This window comes from Leptonotus elevatus, chromosome 3, assembly GCF_054856555.1.
Source record: "Leptonotus elevatus isolate MCC_2025b chromosome 3, RoL_Lele_1.0, whole genome shotgun sequence".
Classification (NCBI taxonomy): domain Eukaryota; kingdom Metazoa; phylum Chordata; class Actinopteri; order Syngnathiformes; family Syngnathidae; genus Leptonotus; species Leptonotus elevatus.
In genome coordinates this window covers 833,366-853,079 of record NC_141241.1, presented here as the reverse complement: position 1 = coordinate 853,079, position 19,714 = coordinate 833,366, and the positions used below count along the sequence as shown (strand labels likewise).

Here is a 19,714-nt window from a genome sequence, read left to right as displayed (position 1 = left end):
ACTATAATAAATACTCTTTTTTTTTACGCATGAATAAATTTGAAATATATGTCAAGCAACATACTGATGAACAGAAAGTGCTGTTTGTATTTGCAAAACATTTTTTTTTTAATGTATGTTTGGTCAATTGGGCACTAAATTGTCCTTAGGTAATGTATGTGAGTGCGAATGGTTTTGTCTTTCTAACCATTCTAGGGTGTGCCCCACCTCTTGCCTAAAGTCACCTGGGATGAGCTGAAGAACATCAGCTGCAACCCGAGTGTGGATAAACTGATGGGTGAAGGGGGGAAAAAAGCGAATTGTTTTTATTTATCATGGAAGGTCCACAAGCAGATGTTTATTATTTATTGTCACAGCCGGACTCCTGCTTAGAAAGCCGACATGAGATGAACTTGTTTAAGTAACTTGCTCCCCATATTTTGTCTGTTGCTATAATATTTGATCTTTGTACTTGAAAAGTCGTAAGCTGCCTAGTTTGTGCACTTACCGTGACACTGTCTAGGCTCCTACAAGATACTGAATGCTATCAATGTTTGAAAACCTGTGTTTTATTTAGGAACACATACACAATTTCACAAAGAGTAACTTTTTTTTTTTTTAATATTTTTTTACAATTTAGTTAGAGCTTCTTTACTGCTGATCTTCTCACCAGAACACTTGTGTCTCTTAAGCTGAAGCTTGGCATGGAATTTTTTAGCACAAACACTGCAAGTGAATGGTTTCTCACCAGTGTGTGTTCTCGTGTGCGTTGATAAATAAGATCTCTGAGTGAATCTTTTACCACAAACTGAGCATGAAAACGGGTTTTCCCCAGTGTGCATTCTCATGTGTCTAACCAAGACTGAGCCGTCACTGAAAGTTAACGTGCAGACTGAGCAAGCAAAAGGCTTCTCTCCAGTGTGGATCCTCGTGTGTGTTTCAAAATGTCCCTTCTGAGTGAATCTTTTACCACAAACTGAGCAGGCAAAAGGTTTCTCTCCGGTGTGCGTTCTTGCATGTGTTCCCAGTTGTCCCTTCTCTGTGAATTTTTTACCACAAACTGAACATACAAAAGGTTTCTCCCCAGTGTGTGTTCTTGTGTGTGCGATAAAATGTTCCTTTAAAGAAAATCTGTTACCACAAATCTTGCATGCAAACTGTTTCTCTCCAGTGTGTGATCTCATATGTAGAACCATCTCTGAATGTTCATCAAAACTCAAGTTGCAGGCTGAGCAGGCAAAAGCTTTTACCCCAGGGTGTTTTCTCATGTGTCTGTTCAACGATGACTTTTTGACAAAAGTTTTGTCACACTGAGAATATTTCAGGTGTTTGCTGCCAGTGAGACATGTCAGATCACCTTCGGAGTGTTCATCATTGTCAGAAGAGTGTGATAATACGTCGTCCCTAACTGAAAGCGGAGCCAGCAGGCTGTCTGCTTGTGGTCGTCCACAGATTTCTTCTTTACTTTCATCATCATGATCATTTTCACTCTTCACAATGACAGCCGTAGGAAACTTTGTGATATTGGTTTCCTCCTCTTCCTCTTTCATGTTGGGTGTCTCCTGCTCAGGATGAAGATCTTTACTGACATCTGTAGGACACAGGGGGACAAACAACAAGTTTTGCTCAGTTATCAATAATGGCAAACACACTGCAATCTTGAGGCAGTCCATCCACTTTCTCTGACAAGAAGAAGAAATGCTATGACGTTAATGGACAAAGTTAGGTGGACCATTTTCGAACATCAAGATTTTTTCAATTTTGCATTTCACTGAGTAGAAATGAAAAGAAGCTCCAGGTATTCATGAATTTCTACGGACCTGCAGCCATGGACTGGGATGGATTTATTTTGTATATGTGGCCACAATATAGATATGTGCACACACATTTGTGGGTAAGCAAATAGAAACGGCAGTGACTGGTGTACTTGTCTTTTTTCTTCTATTCTCAGCAATGGCCTGCAAAAGTCTTCTTTTTCAGAATGCCTTTGTAGCCATGAAATGAACGTTTTGTATGCATGCTATACAGTATCTATATTGTGGTGAAAATTACCCCCCAAAATGACATGACTGAGGTTCCACAAACATCTTGTGTTGTGCAATAAACAAGCACAAGTCACTCGTGTACACATCACTTCCGCTATTTTCAGAATACCTGCATGTTCACTGTTATACAGTATAAAATATGTTAACCGAGTGTTTCCAATTCTTGGTTTGTGTGCAGCTTTATAACCAGGAACACCTGAAAACTAAATAAATAAAAACAGGTGAAGGTTGGGACCAAAAAAAATTCCTGGTGTTTAGCAATATTTTCCCCTACCAAAAACGAGACAAAATGATCAAATAAAAAAAACTAAAGTACCACGGAGCGTAAAAGTGAAAAAAATAAATAAATAAATATATATATATATATATATATATATATATATATTCAGAAATGACAATAAAGAAGCAAGCAAAAGTTGGAAGTGAACAAACCTGCTGTCAGTTTATATTGTCGTTCGTTCTCCTCTTTTGTTCCAGAAAGTTCCCCCTTATACTCTTCTTTCACACTCTTTGTACACATTTTACGCGATGATCACAACAATTAACACTCACGCTTGATCTCTATTGAGCGATGTGTCGACAACAAACACTTCTCTTTGTTGGCGGCTAGCAATTTAAGCTATGAAACGCTGAACAAAGCATTTGCGTTCACCGACGCGAATTTATCAGAATACGAAACTCAGCGAATGATGTTTTAATCCAGTAAAGTAGTGATGGTATGAACTGTGTCGCCTCTTCAATCCGTTCAGCACATATTTGGTAAGAACATTTCGCGAAGCGCGTTTGTTGACAGTAACAAACCCTCGTAGGTGTAGCCGTTGTTGTACGGAACTGTCAGTAGGACAAACTACCAAAATATCCTAATCCTGAGTAGACGTGGAATAGTTATGTAATGTAATCAGTTTCTCTGCTTTTCCTATGTCTGGGTAAATATTTGAGTATTTTTTTAAATTATTATCTAATATGCCCCAATTTTTTGATGCTCCACTGACGTTATAATTTGACTCAGTGTGCACGTGCTTTCGAACCAACTCGTGATTAGGGAGGCGCTTCAAATTTGCATTAGTTAGTTAAATTAGTGACATTTCGTTAACCAGGGGCCATTCTAGGATTCGAATGGGGTGGGGGCATTTGTTCGGCGCAGGGTGTGATTGGTTGGATCAAAATGTTTGTGGCCAGCTGTGTGTTCGTGTGTGTGTGTGTGCGCGCGCGCCTTGAGAAATTAACCTTTTGTGAACCAACTGAATCAAAAACATTCAAGTCTTCAAGTTCTAGAAGCTTCATCGAGCCTTAGTTTACGACATTACACCCTATGGTACTGTTAATTACAGGGGCGGCCTGAAGGAGGCGTTCTCGCGGGAGGCAGTACAAGAGGGTAGCACCGTAGAAGAAGAAGAAGCAGCAATGGAGGATGACGAAAAGCAAAACAAAGCAGAAAATAGACATTCACAACAAGTACAGTACTTTACATTACTGTAGATTGGCGGCAAACAGTAAGTTTCACCACTACTTAACTTAAGTAGAGTGAAATATCGTTAATTAATTCTTCCAGTCCGAGGAAACTCGACTTGGTGCACGTTGACGCTAGTTGAGCTTAGCTTGCTTAAAAAAAAAGACAAAATAGGTTCGTTCCCAACGATCTGTTGCGATGAATGACGAATTATTTAACGTTTGTCAGTCATGACAGGTCAGCAATGCATAGGATAAAACAGCTAATTATTCTTTTAAATGTTGTTTAGATACAAATGCTCAGTTTGAAAGACGGACGACTGAGCTAGATTCGAGCTACAGCGAAGACGATCGGAGACGCCACTGGTATGTGTTTATTGAGTCTTCAATGTTTGTGTCGACTTTGAAGGCCTTTCCACACGCCGTCGACCAACCCATTCATGAGCATCTTGTGCCTTGAAAATCTAAAACAGCCACAAAATAAACCCCATCCATTTTCTTAACCGCTTAGTTCTCGCAGGGGGCGCTGGAGTCTATCCCAGCTGGCTTTGGGCAGTAAAAACCTAACATGCAAAAACAATACACAGTAACATAGTCCCAATATGTACTTGACTGAGCAAAGTTTGGCTTTACGAAAACATTTGACTTTGTCTTCTCATGTCCTGCAGGCATCAGTGAAGTGTATCTTTTTCATGAGCAGCAGAAGCCCAACCCCCACCAGACTAAAAATGGAAGAGAAGTCGATTCTTCCTTACATTAAAGAGGAAGAGGAGGCAGAGTCTTCCCACATTAAAGAGGAAGCGCACGAGACTGATATCACCGATTTGCCAGTGATAGTTGTCGATTTGAAGAGTGAAGACGATGAATCGGACGCAAGTGAGGAGAATAGAAGGGCGGAGCCTCCAAGCTGCAGCTCAAGTCAACATAGGACCACAGAAGGAAATGGAGAACGCTGTGGGGGATCACAAGCAGAGAACATCTTTGCTCCACTATCAGATGGTGACTTAACGGCACACTCGTCCATCACCGATGATGATGAACATTCGGAAGGTGATAAGATATGTCACGTCGACGACAACAAAGATGTGAAATGTGCTCAGTGTGGCAAAACTTTTGGTTCAAAATGGGGTTTGAAATCACATGTGAGAATGCACACTGGAGAGAAGCCTTTTGTCTGCTCAGTTTGTGGGAAACGGTTCTCTATCAAGAGAAGTCTAATGAGACACACAAGAACGCACACCGGGGACAAACCTTTTGCCTGTTCAGTGTGTGGTCATCGAGTAATTCAAGTGACCCATTTAATAGCTCACATGAGAACACACACGGGAGAGAAACCTTTTATTTGCTCAGTTTGTGGTAAAAAATTCACTCAGAATGCACATTTAAGAACACACGCAAGAACGCACACTGGTGAGAAACCTTTCGTCTGCCCAGTGTGCAACTTCAGTTTCAGTGATAGTTCAGCGTTGGTTCGACACAGGAAAAGACACACTGGTGAGAAACCGTTCAGTTGCAATGTGTGTGAAAAACAATTCTCCCGTAAGGATCAGGTTAAAAGACATAAGTGTTCTGTTGAGAAGAGCAGCGGTCATGAAGATTTAAGTCAATTGTGAAAAAAAAGTCTTTGCAAAGCTGTTAAAAGTGTGGATGTGATCCTAAATAAAATCAATGTTATCAAACTCTGATGGTGTTCAGTAACAATGGTGGGAGCCTGAATTCGGTATAGCGACATTGTAGTTGTTTTCTTTAAGCTATTGATGTTGCGTCAAAGCACCAATTTTAGGACCTGAAATTTAACTTTTAAGGACGTCAAATAAATATATACAGTAAATATGAACCGAGGAAAACCTACAATGCATGTTTTAAATGGCGATTATATTTATGTTTTAAACAAATACCCCAATAAATCAACATGATAGGTTATATAGGCTACAGGTGCTTGTCAAAAATTAGAATATCCTCGAAAAGTTGAATAGTTTCGTAATTCCGGGCCCACAATTTAAGTGATTTCAAGTTAAAAAAAAATTATTGTATTAAAATAGTCCTGATGACCTGATCAGTAACTTTATCATCGCACAAATTAACACCTTGAATGTTCAAACTTGTCCTAGTCCAGGGGAGCTATTCAAAAATTGAATAGCTTTTAAATTTTTTATAATGTTAAACAGAACATTGAACCTTATACATCTATTTATCCTCAGAAATCTTTATACTAATAGATTCCCACGATCATCAAAAAGTCAGCAACCGCCCCGATCCCACTCGTCGTCCTTTCTTCTATGTAAACTGATTTTGTACTCCACAAACTATACTGGCGAGTAATCCATACTGGAGTTTTATGTGGAGTGAAGTCATGTTTGAAAACTTCATAGAGGAGAACATGCTGATGAAAATCAGGCAACTTTATTGGTAAAGAGCTGTTGACAAAATCACATCTCAACATTCTAACCTAACCCCCCCCCCCCCTTTTATTTTTTGAATGAACAATCATATAGGGGACAATATTCCAAAAATACTGTCCAGAATCCGCCACTTGAATTTCAAAACACCGTTCATTCTTTTGAAATCAATAGCATTTACTTCTTCTTTATGGCGTTTAACCACATCCACTTTCCTGACATCTATTCCTCCACATGAATTTTAAGTAATTGCCTTTATCATTTTATTCAAAACGGGTAAAGAGAAGGCCCAGTGGATACATTAACCAAGATAAACTATCAGTTTTGGATAAAAGTTACCTTTTTTCCTCAAAGCCATCCTTTAAGCATCAACTTAAATTTGTATTGCTTCCAAAATGTTTGTTTTCCATTACAGTATTTAACCTCCTTAACTGTAATCCCACTAATGGACTGTAGAGGGCATCCATGCAACGTCAATACTCACGTTTCACCAAGACCTGATGACGTATTCTACAAAGTTTCGAGCATTTTTCACATCTTTTGCTGCATTTTTTCCTAAATAAAAAGATCAATCAATATAAGGCCGCGATTGTAATAAAACTATTGTTCGCTTGGAATCACAATGTTAACCAAAACAAAATTTCTCGGAATCGTCTTAACATGACCGGTTTAAACTCCATAATTATGCTTTAATGGAACACATCGTACAACGTAAATTGCAAATCCACTTCCGCATGATGTTTGTAATCATGAGTGGTTCACTAAATGATCTCTCAGAGAAAAGGATCCTGACAATGTGTGAAAACTAAACTATTAACGGAGGTCATCTGTTCAACAGACTGACTGCGTGTGGACACATTGACTTGGGGGGGGGGGGGGGGGGGGTGCAGTAGAGGACCGTAAAAGCCCCCTCCCGAAAAAAAAAAGAGAAGAAGAAGATAGGTGATCATGTGAATTTGAATAGTACGATTGCAACAAATGCAGTTGTATCTTTTTAAGAGGAGTCCATCCTGTGCATGAAAATCTTACAAATACTTTTGTGTTGGAGATTCAAAGATGTCCTTACCTTACTCTGCTTACGAATTGGTTCGAACATGTTTGTGTGACGCTTTGCTTTTCTCTGGCCCTAACGTTTCTTTGCTTGTGATGCTTAATAGAAGGATGACACATACTATACAATATTTTTCAATCAGGGAAGCCAAGTTGACTTTTACATCAGTTGAAGGCAAATTGCACTCTGTTCCTAACTGGAGCCTTGCTCATGTGTTAGCACAGCCTAAAGGCTTTTATCATGTATTCAGGAGCATATATATATATTGTACACGTCACAGCATATCACAGTGAAAGTCACTTTCAAATTTAGCTGAAGTGTCATTTGCTGCTGCCTTTCTCACCATACTTGTTTCTCTTGACAGCAGTTTCTCACGTTGCAACTGAACGCTTTCTCAGCCATTGTGAATTCTTGAGTGTTTCCTTAAATGTCCCTTCTGAGTGAATCTTTTCCCACAAAGCATGCAGGCAAAAGGTTTCTCTCCGGTGTGTGTTTTTGTGTGTTCTATTAAATGTCTCTTTACAGAGAAGCTTTTACTGCACACTGTGCAAGCAAAAGGTTTCTCTCCATTGTGTGTGCTTGCATGTGCGATTAAATACCTCTTTACAGAGAATGTTTTACCACAAAGTGAGCAGGCAAAAGGTTTATCTTCAGTGTGTGTTCTCACGTGATTTGTTAAACTACTCTTTTGGGTTAATCTAAGACCACACACTGAGCAACAAAAAGGTTTTTCCCCCGTGTGTGTTCTAATGTGAGTGTTCAAATGCCCCTGGCGAGTGAATCTTTTGCCACAATCTGAGCAACTGAAAGCTTTTTTTCTTGTGTGGCTAATCATGTGCTTTTTCAGGAGAGACTCAAAGACAAAAGATTTGTCACATTGAGAACATTGCCAGCGTTTGGTGGCCGCCTGACTTGTCATGTTCCCTTGTGAATGTTCAACATTGTCAGTGTCAATAAAGTGTGACGTTAAGTTGTCACAATCTGATTTTGGAGCTAAAACGCTGCCAGATTTGGATCCTCCACATGGGTCACCTTTTTCTTCATCGTCATCATCATCATCATCATCATCTTCTTCACTCTTCACAATGACAGTCAGAGCAAAGTTGGTAATATCCGTCTCCTCCGCTTCCTCTTTCACATAGTGGGGATGTGCCTTATCTTCCTCATTAATGGGAGTGGGTTCGGGCTCCTGCTGTTCAGGACGAAGATATTCTTCACTGACGTCTGCAAGACACAAAAAGACAAACACACGTTTTGGTTAAGTCAAGCTTTGCAGTCGAGTCTCATGTTATGACTTTGATGTTGTATATTAATCTAACCTAATCACCTTTTTGTGCTCAAACAACATAATCGATGCCCCCCAATTGTTTACAATTGCCTACATTAATATCTTAAAAAAAAAATGTTTTCATGCAACTGTAAGGAAGATGCTATATTGGTATAGATAGGTCTTTATTTATTAATCTGGGGTTGGTGTTATGGTCTTTTTTTTTTTTTTACTTATGTATCATAAGATGAAAGCGATTCAAGTGTCTTTACTCTCCACAACAAAACGAATTGCTTACAGAACAAGCAGCAGGCTACACTCCTTCAACTCTTTCAAGTCTATCATCCCTTTAGCCCAGAAACACGGCCTCTCGCTTTCCTCCCTTGGCTCAAAGCTTCATGATGACTTCCTGGTGACTCTTTGTGGGTCGCCGCATTTTTAAACGCTTCTGAAATTCTCAACAATGAAATGAAAGTACTTGACCTACTGCTCACACTGATCCTTTTTGAAGCTGAGAAAAGAAAGCACTTGATGTCCACCTGTATTGCGGTGATTTGCTTTTTAAAGATATTTTTGCGCTCAAAGTTATGAATCTGTCACATGTAGAAAATCAAGCAGCACCCCGGAATTAGAAAATGATTTTTCTGTATCATGAAACAGAAAAGCAATATTTCATGATACCATCATGAGAAACATTTATTTTCCAGCCACCGCCGGCTGCACGTTCACTACTTTTTAATTAAGATGCACTGTAGAGTCGAGGGTACTATTATGTATTTGACATTCAAACAAAAACAACAGAAATTGAAGCGCCGTCATACACGAAGTACCAAGGTGTTCAACTTCACAAATGAGTATCAAGAAATAAGCGACGAAAGCAGATAACAAGGGAGCTTTAGAACAAACCTGCTCTGTGCAACATATCTTGAGTGTCCAGTAGATTACATTGTCGCTCGTTCTCCTCTTTTGTGCGAGAAAGTTCCTCCTCGTGCTCTTCGTTCACACTTTTTGCACACATTTCATACTAATCACAAGACTAATCAATGCTTATGTGTTCATAACAAACGCGTCTCTTTGTTAATAGCAATTAAGCTAAGCTAAACATAAGAAACGCTAAACCTGCTTGCTAAGCTTCAATGTGCACAGGGTCGACTTTACCCGGACCCAAATCTAACTGTATTTGTTTTCCTCCAGTAAAACACTGATGGGACGTACTGCGTGGAGGCTTTAATACTTTCGGGAGCATGTAATATTATAATTATTTAGTCAAGCGCCTGTGCCTACGCAACACGTATACGGAAGTTCTACGGCAACCCTGCTAGGACAAATTAAGTCCCCGCGTCATCCACATGCGAATCACGAAAGAAATACAGTAACGCGTCAATTTTCCTGGTGAAGAAAAACCTAAAAGCGTTGTTACTGTGTATTAGCTGTACTCTACATTCTGAAGTGTTTTTGACACCCTGGATCTATCGGAATCGGTTGAGTGTATTTTTTATTATTATTATTATTGTAGTTTAAGCGTGGTATCTGAGAAGGGCAGTAATACGCTCAATCGCGATTACGCTGCGAAATAGAAAAGAAGAACAACCCAGCTTCTGTAAATAATTCTTCCTGAATTAGAACTGAACGTACTGAATCGTCGACACACTACGTCTAATCGCTTCTCTACTGGAATAAAACATCGTTAGTTCAATCTTCCTATCGGGATAAACACGTCATGGTGCTCGTTGAAGTATCTCAATCTTAGCTAGCTAGCTTGGTTTAGCTTGCTAGCCGCTAACAAAGGGTCGCGTTTGTCATCAACATATCGCAAAGTAGAGATCAAGAGTGAGTGCAAAGTGTTGCGATTATTGAAAATGTGTGCAAGTCATGTAAAAGAAGAAGATTGCGAGGCGGAACTTTATGGAACAAAAGAGAACGAGCGACAACAACCACCGGACGTTGTTTTCATGAGGTCTCAAAATGCACACAGAGCAGGTTTGGTCTCCTCTTACCTTCACTTGTTTCCTAATTACTTTCTATTTAAAAAATCTCATGATGATTTTTTTTAAATGTGTTCCTTGTTTGTGAAGTCGAACATTCGGGCTATGTATGAGCCGGTAACATTGAATATAACAGTATTTACATTTATCAAGAATCTGTACTTGGTGAATCTGAGGACATCATGTTGATGATGTGGGCCCCGGAAGTAGGGGACAAATTGTTAAGTAGGCGACCAACTGATATCACATTCAACTTCTCTCCTTCATAGTTTTCAAAGTGTCAGTGTGTCAACAGTGTCTCAATAGATGCAACCAGATAATAAATGCCCAATGGCAACGCTGGACTAAAAAAATGCAATACTACATAGTTCTGGCCAGCAAATTCATTTCATACAAAATTGACATAGAGTGAAAAAGCTTTCATCCATTTTCTTATCGGACGAATGAGCCAAAAAAAAACAATTTCGTCAAAGTCAAAAGGTCAAATTGTTTTGTTATTTGATCTGAGTTTAACGAAACAAAATATTCATGTCAACACTTTTTTCCTATTTTAATCACATTTTGAATTAAAAGTTAACCCAGTCTTTTCAAACACAAAGAGTGCCAGGGCCCAGTTTGAAATTTGAAAACCTACTGAGGCTCACCAAAACCCTGAATCACAAAATCTGATCAACATGAAATGAAGACAAATAATTAACAAATATATAAATAAAATAAAATAAATCCATAAATACTAGTGTTGTTCCGATACCGCTACTGGTATCGTCAGAGGCCCCGATACTGCATTAAAGGAGTGGTATCGGTGAGTACTAACAAGTAAGATGTCAATACCATTAATTGTGACGCTAATATAGGACTTTGGATGCAGCATCTTGTGTCTTGCTCATGCACGACATCCACTGATGTGTGACATGTTCACTGCATGCCGAGCTATGATATCCTATTGGTCTTTGAATGCTCTGAACCAATGGCAGGACAGCTTTTTCATGTTGAGAAAAATAAAACTTTTGTATCGGTATGGTATCGCCATCGGCCGATACTGGAAAGCTGGGTATCAAAATCGAAATCGAGGGCCCAAAAACGTTATCGGAACAACACTAATAAATACTCAAATCAGTGAGCGCAAATTCTGGCAAGAAAGTGGCTACTGTTTCTTGTCTGAAAATAACCAGCTAGTAAACAGCAACAAAATATTGTATCCAATATATTGGCCAATCTGATACACAGTGTTTACTGATCTATATCAAATATGGACACAGACAACTGAGACAAGAGCAGTGTGGTATGACTTGTTAAAATGACACCAAGCAATGTGTTTGTCTTCTTGTGTCCAGCAGATGTCAGTGAAAAACATCTTTGTCTTGAGCATCACGAGCCTGAGAATGCTGACGTCAAAGAGGAAGACGAGGGGTCTCCGCGCGCCCACATCAAAGAGGAAGAGCAGGAGGCTGATATCACCCAGTTGCCATTGACCTCTGTCCTTTTCAAGAGTGAAAATGATGAAGACAAAGGCCAACGTGAGGAGAACGCAGGGGCGGAGTCTCCAAACGGCAGCTCAAGTCAACACGTGACATTCGAAAGTGATGGAGAACACTGCGGAGCATCACAAGCTGACAGTCTCTTAGCTCCACTATCAGATAGTGACGGCATAACGTCGCACTCCTCTGACACTGATGATGATGATGATGATGACGAACACACTAAAGGTGAAAGGGCATGTCGCAAGAAGAACAAACACTGGAAATGTTCTCAATGTGACAGAACGTTTGTTTTCAAGTCCGTTTTAAAGATTCATATGATGATCCACACTGGAGAGAAACCATTTGTCTGCTCAGTTTGCGGTAAAAGATTCTCTCGTAGACAAAATATGACAACACACACAAGAATCCATACCGGTGAGAAACCTTTTGTCTGCTCAGTTTGTGGTAAAAAGTTCTCTCGTAGACAAGCTATGACAACACACACAAGAATACATACTGGAGAAAAACCTTTTTCCTGCTCAATTTGTGGGAAAGGATTCACTGAAAAGCGACATTTGAAAACACACACAAGAACACACACTGGAGAAAAACCCTTTGAATGCACAGTTTGCGGTAAAAGCTTTTTTATAAAGAAAAGTCTAACAAACCACATACTAACACACACTGGAGAGAAACCTTTTGAATGTCCAGTATGCAGTAAAAGATTCACCCAGAAGGGATATTTAATGTTACACATAAGAGCACACAGTGGAGAAAAACCTTTTGCCTGCTCAGATTGTGGTAAAAGATTCTCTCTCAGGGGAGATTTAAGAAAACACACCAGAACCCACACTGGAGAAAAGCCTTTTGACTGCTCTTTTTGTGGAAAAAGATTCTCTGAAAGGGGAAATTTAATGTTACACACAAGAACACACACTGGCGAAAAACCTTTTGACTGCTCGGTTTGTGGTAAAAGATTCTCTGAAAGGGGAAATTTGATGTTACACACAAGAACTCATACTGGAGAGAAACCTATTGCCTGCACAGTTTGTGGTAAAAGATTCTCTCACAAGGGACATTTAAGAAGACACACAAGAACCCACACTGGAGAGAAACCTTTTGAATGCTCAGTTTGCAGGAAGAAATTTTCTGACCAGGGAAATTTAAAAAGACACACAAGAACCCATACTGGAGACAAAGCTTTTGCCTGATCATTTTGTTGGAAAAATATTCACTGACAGGATATTCTCAACTCGTTGTAAAATATTCTCTCAAAAATTGTCTTTGTAGTGTGTCAGATGAAAATATTCTCTGTTGATGATCACATTAAGAGGAACAAATGTTTCCAAATGCTTTAGAGCTTTAAATACATTATGAAGAAACTGACTTTTTGTGGTAAGATAGAAAAGTACACTTGTGATCTTGAAAAAGGTGTCAAGGAGCGAAAGTGTTCAGTATCTTTCTGTTTTCTGTTTCCATGTTTGTTACAGCATTACATGATAATTGAGTCATTAAACTTGTGGTCGGTTTACATCCACTGAGTGTTGGCATGTCGTTTTAACCTCAAGGGCCTCCAAGACAGGATTAATGATTATATTATCAGGAAATGAGAGAAGACAAAATACAAAACACAACATCAACATACCAATTAAATAAGCAAACAGGAACATTTAAAATCAGCGTTCCTGCCAGGAGCTTAAAAAGTGACGCGCTCACAGCGCCAGTTGACAGCAAACCAGATGTAAGAAAATACCATTAGCAAGTTCAGAATGCGACAAGAGGCTTCATAAAAGGACTGGGCTCATTTCATCCATTTATTTGCAACATCCTACGCCCTCGTTCTTCTGTTTACATGTTAGCGCGTCCCGTGGGAGCCGTGAGACAACATCGATGACGTCACCAGATTGACGAAGAAGTGACGCTGGAGGACGGTTTCCGTGCGCATGCGCAGCAGGTCCGCCATCTTTGCTCGCTAACCCACCACAACGGCAACTACACTAGGACAAAACAAGTAAGTGATGCTGCGCCACACTTTCAAATTGTCCTGCTAAATGAAAAAGATGATAGATGGATATATCATTGACAACTGATGCCACTTTGGATACTCCAATAGACAGCTAATTCATTCAACTCATGTCTAAGAAGCAAAATGATTTATTCAATTCTTTATTCATGAACCTTTTACCACTATCTGCACATGCAAAAGCTTTCTCCCCAGTGTGATCTCTTGTATGTGCCCTTAATTGTTCTGTTCTCAAGAATGTTTTACCACAGGCTAAGCGAGCTAAAGCTTTTTCCCCAGTGAGAGTTTTTGTGTGTGTTTTTAGATGTGCCTTTGAAGATTTTCTTTTATCACAAATTGAACATGCAAAAGTTTTCTCTCCAGAGTGTATTTTTGCCTGCCTTGCCTTTTATATAGAACGCTTTACCACACATTGAGCAGACAAAAGGTTTCTCCCCAGTGTGTGTTTAAATTCCCCTTTATAAAGAATCTTTTGCCACAAACTGAGCAGGTTTTTCTCCAGTGTGTTTTTGTGTGTCTTCTAAAATGCCCTTTATGATAGAACCTCTTACTACAAAATGAGCATGCAAAAGGTTTCTCACCAGTGTGTGTTCTCACGTGTACATTCAAATTATACTTGGCAGTAAATGTTTTCTCACACTGAGAACATTGCCAGCCCAGTCTTGTTGTCTTTACAATGTTCATCATCATCAGTGTCAGGAGAGGGTGCCGTTGAGTCATCACTATTTGATAGTGAAGCTAACAAGCTGTCTGCTGATCCTCCACAACGTTCTCCATCATCTTGTGTTGTTGTCATCGTAGGTTGACATGAGCGACTGCCTGGCGGCTCCACAACTCCGATCTGCTCACTTTGACTGTGATGAAACAGTGAACGTTGACATTGGTCCTCATCTTCACTCTTCACAATGACACTCGCTATTGGAAACTTGGTGAACCCAGTCTCCAGTTCTTCCTCTTTGATGTTAAGGTACTCTGGTTCTTTTTTCATTTTAAGTTTTGGGGTCTCTGGCTGCCACTGCTCCACTCTGGCGATCTCATCTGCTTCTTAGGACAAAGAGCTTCCAATTCCGAAGTGAAGTTGCAGAATGAAGCCGTAAAGGGTTTCTGTCTGGTATGTTTACTTGTGTTCCTGTTCAAACCTCCTTTACCATAACCATCAATAGGTTCAGAGATCATGTACAGTATACATCACTAACCTTTTGAGAACAAAGGGTTTAATCAAACTGACTATCCCTCAAAATCGTCATTCAGTGTTGCTCGCCTCACTGGCACACTTGTGCTTCTTCACATTATCTTTACGAGAGAATCTTTTATCACACACACTGCAACTGAATGGTTTTTCACCGGTGTGTGTTCTGGCGTGTCTTCCTAAATCGGCCATCTGGGCAAATCTTTTACCACAAACCGAGCACAAGAACTCTTTCTCCCCAGTGTGTATTCTCGCGTGCCTTATGGAATCTGCCTTCAGAGTGAATCTTTGACCGCAATTTGAGCAAGAAAAAGGTTTTTCCCCAGTGTGTATTCTTTTGTGTCTTACTAAACTTCCGGTGAAAGAGAATCTTTGACCGCAAACTAAGCAGACAAACGGTTTCTCTCCAGTGTGTGTTCTTATGTGCCCTATTAAATCTGTCTTCATATGGAATCTTCTGCCACAAACGGAGCAGGCAAAGCGTTTCTCCTCACTGTGTATTCTCATGTGTACTTTCAAATTGGACTTTGAAATATAGGTTTTCCCGCACTCGGAGCATTTCCAGCACTTGTTGTCAGTGTGACCTGTCATGATATCACCTTTAGAGTGTTCATCATCATCATCGTCATCATCAGTGTCAGTAGAGTGTGACGTTGTGTCACTCTCTAATGGTGCAGCTGAGAGGCTGCCCGATTGTGATCCTCCACAGTGGTCTTCATCACCTTCTTTTTCATCATCAACTTCACTCTTGACGATGACAGTCAATGGGAAATCGGTGATATCGGCCTCCTCCTCTTCATCTTTAATGAAGGAGGGCCCTGGCTCCTCTTCCCATTTAATATGGTTCGCCCAAGACTCGTCTTCCACTTTAATGTTGGCTGTCTCGGGCTGCTCTTCCTTTTTAACATGGAAGGAAACTTCTTCCTCCATTTCCTCTTTTATGTGCGAGTGTTCTGGCTTCTGCTCCTCAGGATGAAGATATTCCTCACTGAAGCCTGCAGGACACAAAAAGACAAACATGGTTTGGTCAAGTTATATTATGTTGTGACTTTAATACTTTGCATTGTGTATGCTCATATATATTTATTATAAAGTGTATTACTATCTCTATAATTAAACACACATCAACTAAACCTACATTACTTAATAATTCTGTGATATGTAGGTAACAGATCAGAGATGATGGTTTCGGGAGAATAGAGATCACATCAAATATGTTTTTGGGTTCGGGTTAACCATCCACAACCCTAAAATCCCACGATCTTGGAGACTTAAAAACTGCACGACTAATGTACAGAGGGAGGACTAATTTTGCTACCTGGTCACATACATATTTTAATAATAATATAATAAAAGTAAAAAGTGAACAAACCCGCTCTGTACAATGTAACTGAATGACTCTTCAAAACAGCGTCCCGTCGTTGCAGCTCGTTGTCCTCTTTTGCTCCAGAAAGTTCCCACACGTGTTCTGCCTTTATTCTTGTGCACATTTTCACATGATAATTACCACAATTTACACCCACACTTGATGTTAAACGATGCGTCAAACGCGGCTCTTTGTTAGCGGCTAGCAAGCTAAGTAAGCTAAAATAGCATGAGAAGCTCTAACGTGCACCGACCGAGAGTTATTCAAGATACGAAGAATTGCTGAATGATGTTTTGCTTCAGTAACGTACTGCGTCGAAGATTCTGATTGTTCACTACTAATCCAAGGAGATTTGTTTTATTATCCAACACGGAGCTGCATCAAAAATTGTACGGAAACTCCACTTGGTCAAACTAATCTTAATCCGCAGCCTTTGAAACACACCGGGGCGCTCCAATTTAATTTTGCCCTCTCGGGTCACATTGGATTTTTTGTCCTTTGATATATTATGTATTCAGTGGCGGGCAATTCCAAGCAGACGCTACAAAATTACAATTTCTTGACTGAATCAATTAAAAATAAAAATGTGCAGGATTTTTAGTACATGAAAATAAACCTTCTATTTTGCAGAATGCAGACACAATTCAACATTTTCTTCACCTATATTGACTAGGTATTTATGTGTGTTTTTACTTTATCAAATAAACAATCACCATTACAGTATTTATACATTTTTCGTAATTAAACCATGCACCTAGAACTGTGACATGACGCGTTTAGCCACATACGTAATGTGTCCAAATGGCGTTGCCGTACAAGATCCAAAACAGATAGATGGACGTTTTGCATAAGCAGTCGAGTCGAGCCTTACGAAGTAATTTTCCCGAATTAGGGTTGAATGTATGAATCCTCGACACGGTACGTCTATCACTACTTTACGGACAAAAACGCCATTCATTAATCTTCGTGTCAGGATAAATTCGTCTCGGTGCACTTGAAGCTTCCGGAGTTAGCTTAATTTAGCTTGCTAGCCGCTAACAAGCGTACGCCTTTGTTTACCGCAACATGCCAAGCAAATCTTAAATGTTATGATCATCGTGTGAAAATGTTTGCAAAACAATGAAAGAAGAAGAGTACACGGAGGAACTTCTTGGAACAAAAGAAGAGAACGAGCGAGAAAGTCAACGACTGCATGCGGTTTTCAAGCAGCCTAAAGATGCGTTAAGAGGAGCAGGTTTGTACTTGTTTAGAACAATGAGACATTTGAGTAATATAGACGTTGGATTCAAAAAGTCACAGCATGAGATTTAACTTTACCAACGAATGTGTGTTTGTATTCTGGTATTCTGCAGACATCAATGAAAAATCTCATTGTCCTGAGCAACAGAGGCGAGAGTTCACTTATTATACAGAGAAAGATGACGAAGAGTCTCCACTCATTAAAGAGGAAGAGGAGGAGCCAGTGCCGCCTCACATTGAAGGGGAAGAGGAGCCAGATCACCTCCGCGTAACAGAGGAGCCAAAGCTGTCCCATTTTAAGGAGGAAGAGAAGTGGGGTGATAGCACCAAGCTTCATTTGACTGTTGTTCATTTAAAGAGTGATGATGATGAAGGTCCAAGTGAGGAGAACAGAGGGGCGGAGCCTCCAAGCAGCAGCTCAAGTCAATGCATGGCAACAGAATGTGATGGAGACCACTGTGGAGGACCACAAGCAGACAGCCTCATAGCTCCACTTTCAGATAGTGACGACATAACGTCACAATCTCCTGATACTGATGACCAGCAGTCTAAAAGTGACATGAAATGTCGCACTGACAAGGGACACTGGAAATGCTTGAAATGTGAGAGAACATTTTGTTCAAAATGGGGTTTGAAGGTACACACAAGAACACACACTGGGGAAAAGCTTTTTACTTGCTTAGTTTGTGGTAAAGGGTTTACTCTAAAGACTGATTTAATAAGGCATACAAGAACACACACTGGGGAAAAACCTTTTGCCTGCTCAGTTTGTAGTAAAAGCTTCTCTGTAAAGAAAAGTTTAATTCGGCACACAAGAACACACACGGGGGAGAAACCTTTTGCCTGCTCAGTTTGTGGTCAAACATTTTCTGAAAAAGGAAATTTAACCAAGCACATCATTAGCCACACTGGAGAGAAACCATTTGCTTGTTCAGTTTGTGGTCAAAGATTCTCTGAAAAGAAAAATTTAAGAAGGCATGCAGTAACTCACACTGGAGAGAAACTTTTTGCCTGTACAATTTGTGGTCAAACATTCCCTGAGAAGTGCAGTTTAAGAACGCACACACAAACTCACACTGGAGACAAACCTTTTACCTGCTCAGTTTGTTGTAAACGATTCACTCGGATGGCAGATTTGATCAGGCACACAAGAACGCACACTGGCGAGAAACCATTTTCATGCTCAGTTTGTGACAAAAGCTTCTCTCTGAAGGGACATTTAAGAACGCACACAAAAACCCACACTGGAGAGAAACATTTTCCCTGCTCAGTTTGTAGTAAAAGATTCGCTCTGAATACAGATTTGATAAGGCACACAAGAATACACACTGGTGAGAAACCGTTTTTATGCTCAATTTGTGGTAAAAATTTCACTCAAAGATGCAGTTTGAAAACACACACAAGAACACATACTGGAGAGAAACCCTTTGCGTGCTCAATTTGTGTCCAAAGATTTAGTATGAAGACAGATTTATTAAGACACACAAGAACTCACACTGGTGAAAAACCTTTTGCCTGCTCAGTTTGTAGTACAAGATTCACTATGAAGACAGATTTAACAAGGCACACTAAAACTCACACTGGAGAGAAACCTTTCACGTGTTCAGTTTGTGCTAAAGGATTTATTTTAAAGACAGATTTATTAAGGCACACAAGAACACACACAGGGGAGAAACCTTTTACCTGCTCAGTTTGTTGTAAAAGATTCTCCCTAAAGAGGTATTTAACAAAGCACACAGGAACACACACTGGGGAATAACCTTTTGTATGCTCAGTTTGTGGTAGAAAAAAACACATTTGTGTGCTGAGAAGAGCAGTGGTCAGTGAAGCTTTAAATGGACTGTAAAGAAAAACTGTCACTTTGTGATAAACTGGGAAAGTGTTAATGTGATTTTGAATGAAATAAAGCCATGATTGCGTTGTCATTGATGTAAAGGCGGCACACTTCCTAACCAGATGTATGACAAAAATGCTAGTTTACAAAGGGTTTTATTGTGTACAATGTACGCCGATGGGAGAATCTGCGCAGCCAAAATAGTGCGCAGCAGAGCCTTTTTTGACTTAATGGGTCATTGTGGAGTTGATCGCTTTTTTACTCGCTACTGCCACCTTTGGCCTAACATGTAACTGCAGCCTATGTGGCTCGTACATGGCGCCACTCCACACCATAAATAATAGACCCAAAATTGTTAAAACAGGATACGTTAGATTTAATGTGACAGAAAATAAAAGCAGGATGAGTTTCACGTACATAGTGCTTTC

General features: G+C 39.9%; 5 protein-coding genes and 2 pseudogenes across 8 annotated transcripts; 3 read left to right on the top strand and 4 right to left on the bottom strand.

Moving 5' to 3' along the window:
• Positions 1-556: 556 nt before the first annotated feature.
• On the bottom strand, positions 557-5,928 carry LOC147176575 (uncharacterized). The gene is made up of 2 exons (XM_086071233.1): positions 2,457-5,928; positions 557-1,570 (listed from the first exon to the last, which is right to left on the bottom strand). The coding sequence occupies exons 1-2, from the start codon at positions 2,542-2,544 to the stop codon at positions 609-611; spliced, it is 1,050 nt and encodes a 349-aa protein (XP_085927359.1). The 5' UTR covers positions 2,545-5,928; the 3' UTR covers positions 557-608.
• LOC147176576 (uncharacterized) lies at positions 2,890-5,152 on the top strand. Of its 3 annotated transcripts, XM_086071245.1 has the most exons (4): positions 2,890-2,950; positions 3,356-3,517; positions 3,764-3,839; positions 4,142-5,152. In XM_086071245.1, the coding sequence occupies exon 4, from the start codon at positions 4,166-4,168 to the stop codon at positions 5,084-5,086; it is 921 nt and encodes a 306-aa protein (XP_085927371.1). In that variant the 5' UTR covers positions 2,890-2,950; positions 3,356-3,517; positions 3,764-3,839; positions 4,142-4,165; the 3' UTR covers positions 5,087-5,152. The 3 variants fall into 3 exon arrangements, with proteins under 3 accessions (XP_085927371.1, XP_085927370.1, XP_085927372.1); XM_086071244.1 differs by having other exon boundaries at positions 2,896-3,517; XM_086071246.1 differs by lacking the exon at positions 3,764-3,839 and having other exon boundaries at positions 2,896-3,517.
• Positions 5,929-6,832: 904 nt separating the features above from the next.
• Positions 6,833-9,505, bottom strand: LOC147176574 (uncharacterized). Its single transcript, XM_086071243.1, has 2 exons — positions 9,097-9,505; positions 6,833-8,147 (listed from the first exon to the last, which is right to left on the bottom strand). Exons 1-2 carry the CDS (start codon positions 9,206-9,208, stop codon positions 7,318-7,320), a joined length of 942 nt encoding a protein of 313 aa, XP_085927369.1. The 5' UTR covers positions 9,209-9,505; the 3' UTR covers positions 6,833-7,317.
• A 179-nt stretch (positions 9,506-9,684) lies between these two features.
• Positions 9,685-12,599, top strand: LOC147176573 (uncharacterized; annotated as a pseudogene). Its single transcript, XR_015094361.1, has 2 exons — positions 9,685-10,170; positions 11,510-12,599. The product of XR_015094361.1 is annotated as an uncharacterized LOC147176573 (transcript).
• On the bottom strand, positions 10,640-14,834 carry LOC147176572 (uncharacterized; annotated as a pseudogene).
• Positions 14,835-14,901: 67 nt separating this feature from the next.
• On the bottom strand, positions 14,902-16,638 carry LOC147176571 (uncharacterized). Its single transcript, XM_086071232.1, has 2 exons — positions 16,220-16,638; positions 14,902-15,842 (listed from the first exon to the last, which is right to left on the bottom strand). Exons 1-2 carry the CDS (start codon positions 16,335-16,337, stop codon positions 14,902-14,904), a joined length of 1,059 nt encoding a protein of 352 aa, XP_085927358.1. The 5' UTR covers positions 16,338-16,638.
• Positions 16,639-17,012: 374 nt separating this feature from the next.
• On the top strand, positions 17,013-19,387 carry LOC147176570 (uncharacterized). Its single transcript, XM_086071175.1, has 2 exons — positions 17,013-17,447; positions 17,566-19,387. Exons 1-2 carry the CDS (start codon positions 17,333-17,335, stop codon positions 19,209-19,211), a joined length of 1,761 nt encoding a protein of 586 aa, XP_085927301.1. The 5' UTR covers positions 17,013-17,332; the 3' UTR covers positions 19,212-19,387.
• The last annotated feature ends 327 nt before the right edge of the window (positions 19,388-19,714 follow it).

Coding starts and splice junctions, on each gene's coding strand:
- LOC147176576 (XM_086071245.1), top strand. CDS start 4,166: ATGAGCAGCAGAAGCCCAACCCCCACCAGACTAAAAATGGAAGAGAAG.
- LOC147176571 (XM_086071232.1), bottom strand. CDS start 16,337: ATGTGCACAAGAATAAAGGCAGAACACGTGTGGGAACTTTCTGGAGCA. Junction 15,843..16,219: donor AGTTACATTGTACAGAGCGG/GTTTGTTCACTT, acceptor TGTGTCCTGCAG/GCTTCAGTGAGGAATATCTT.
- LOC147176575 (XM_086071233.1), bottom strand. CDS start 2,544: ATGTGTACAAAGAGTGTGAAAGAAGAGTATAAGGGGGAACTTTCTGGA. Junction 1,571..2,456: donor ACAATATAAACTGACAGCAG/GTTTGTTCACTT, acceptor TGTGTCCTACAG/ATGTCAGTAAAGATCTTCAT.
- LOC147176574 (XM_086071243.1), bottom strand. CDS start 9,208: ATGTGTGCAAAAAGTGTGAACGAAGAGCACGAGGAGGAACTTTCTCGC. Junction 8,148..9,096: donor AGATATGTTGCACAGAGCAG/GTTTGTTCTAAA, acceptor TGTGTCTTGCAG/ACGTCAGTGAAGAATATCTT.
- LOC147176570 (XM_086071175.1), top strand. CDS start 17,333: ATGAAAGAAGAAGAGTACACGGAGGAACTTCTTGGAACAAAAGAAGAG. Junction 17,448..17,565: donor AGATGCGTTAAGAGGAGCAG/GTTTGTACTTGT, acceptor GGTATTCTGCAG/ACATCAATGAAAAATCTCAT.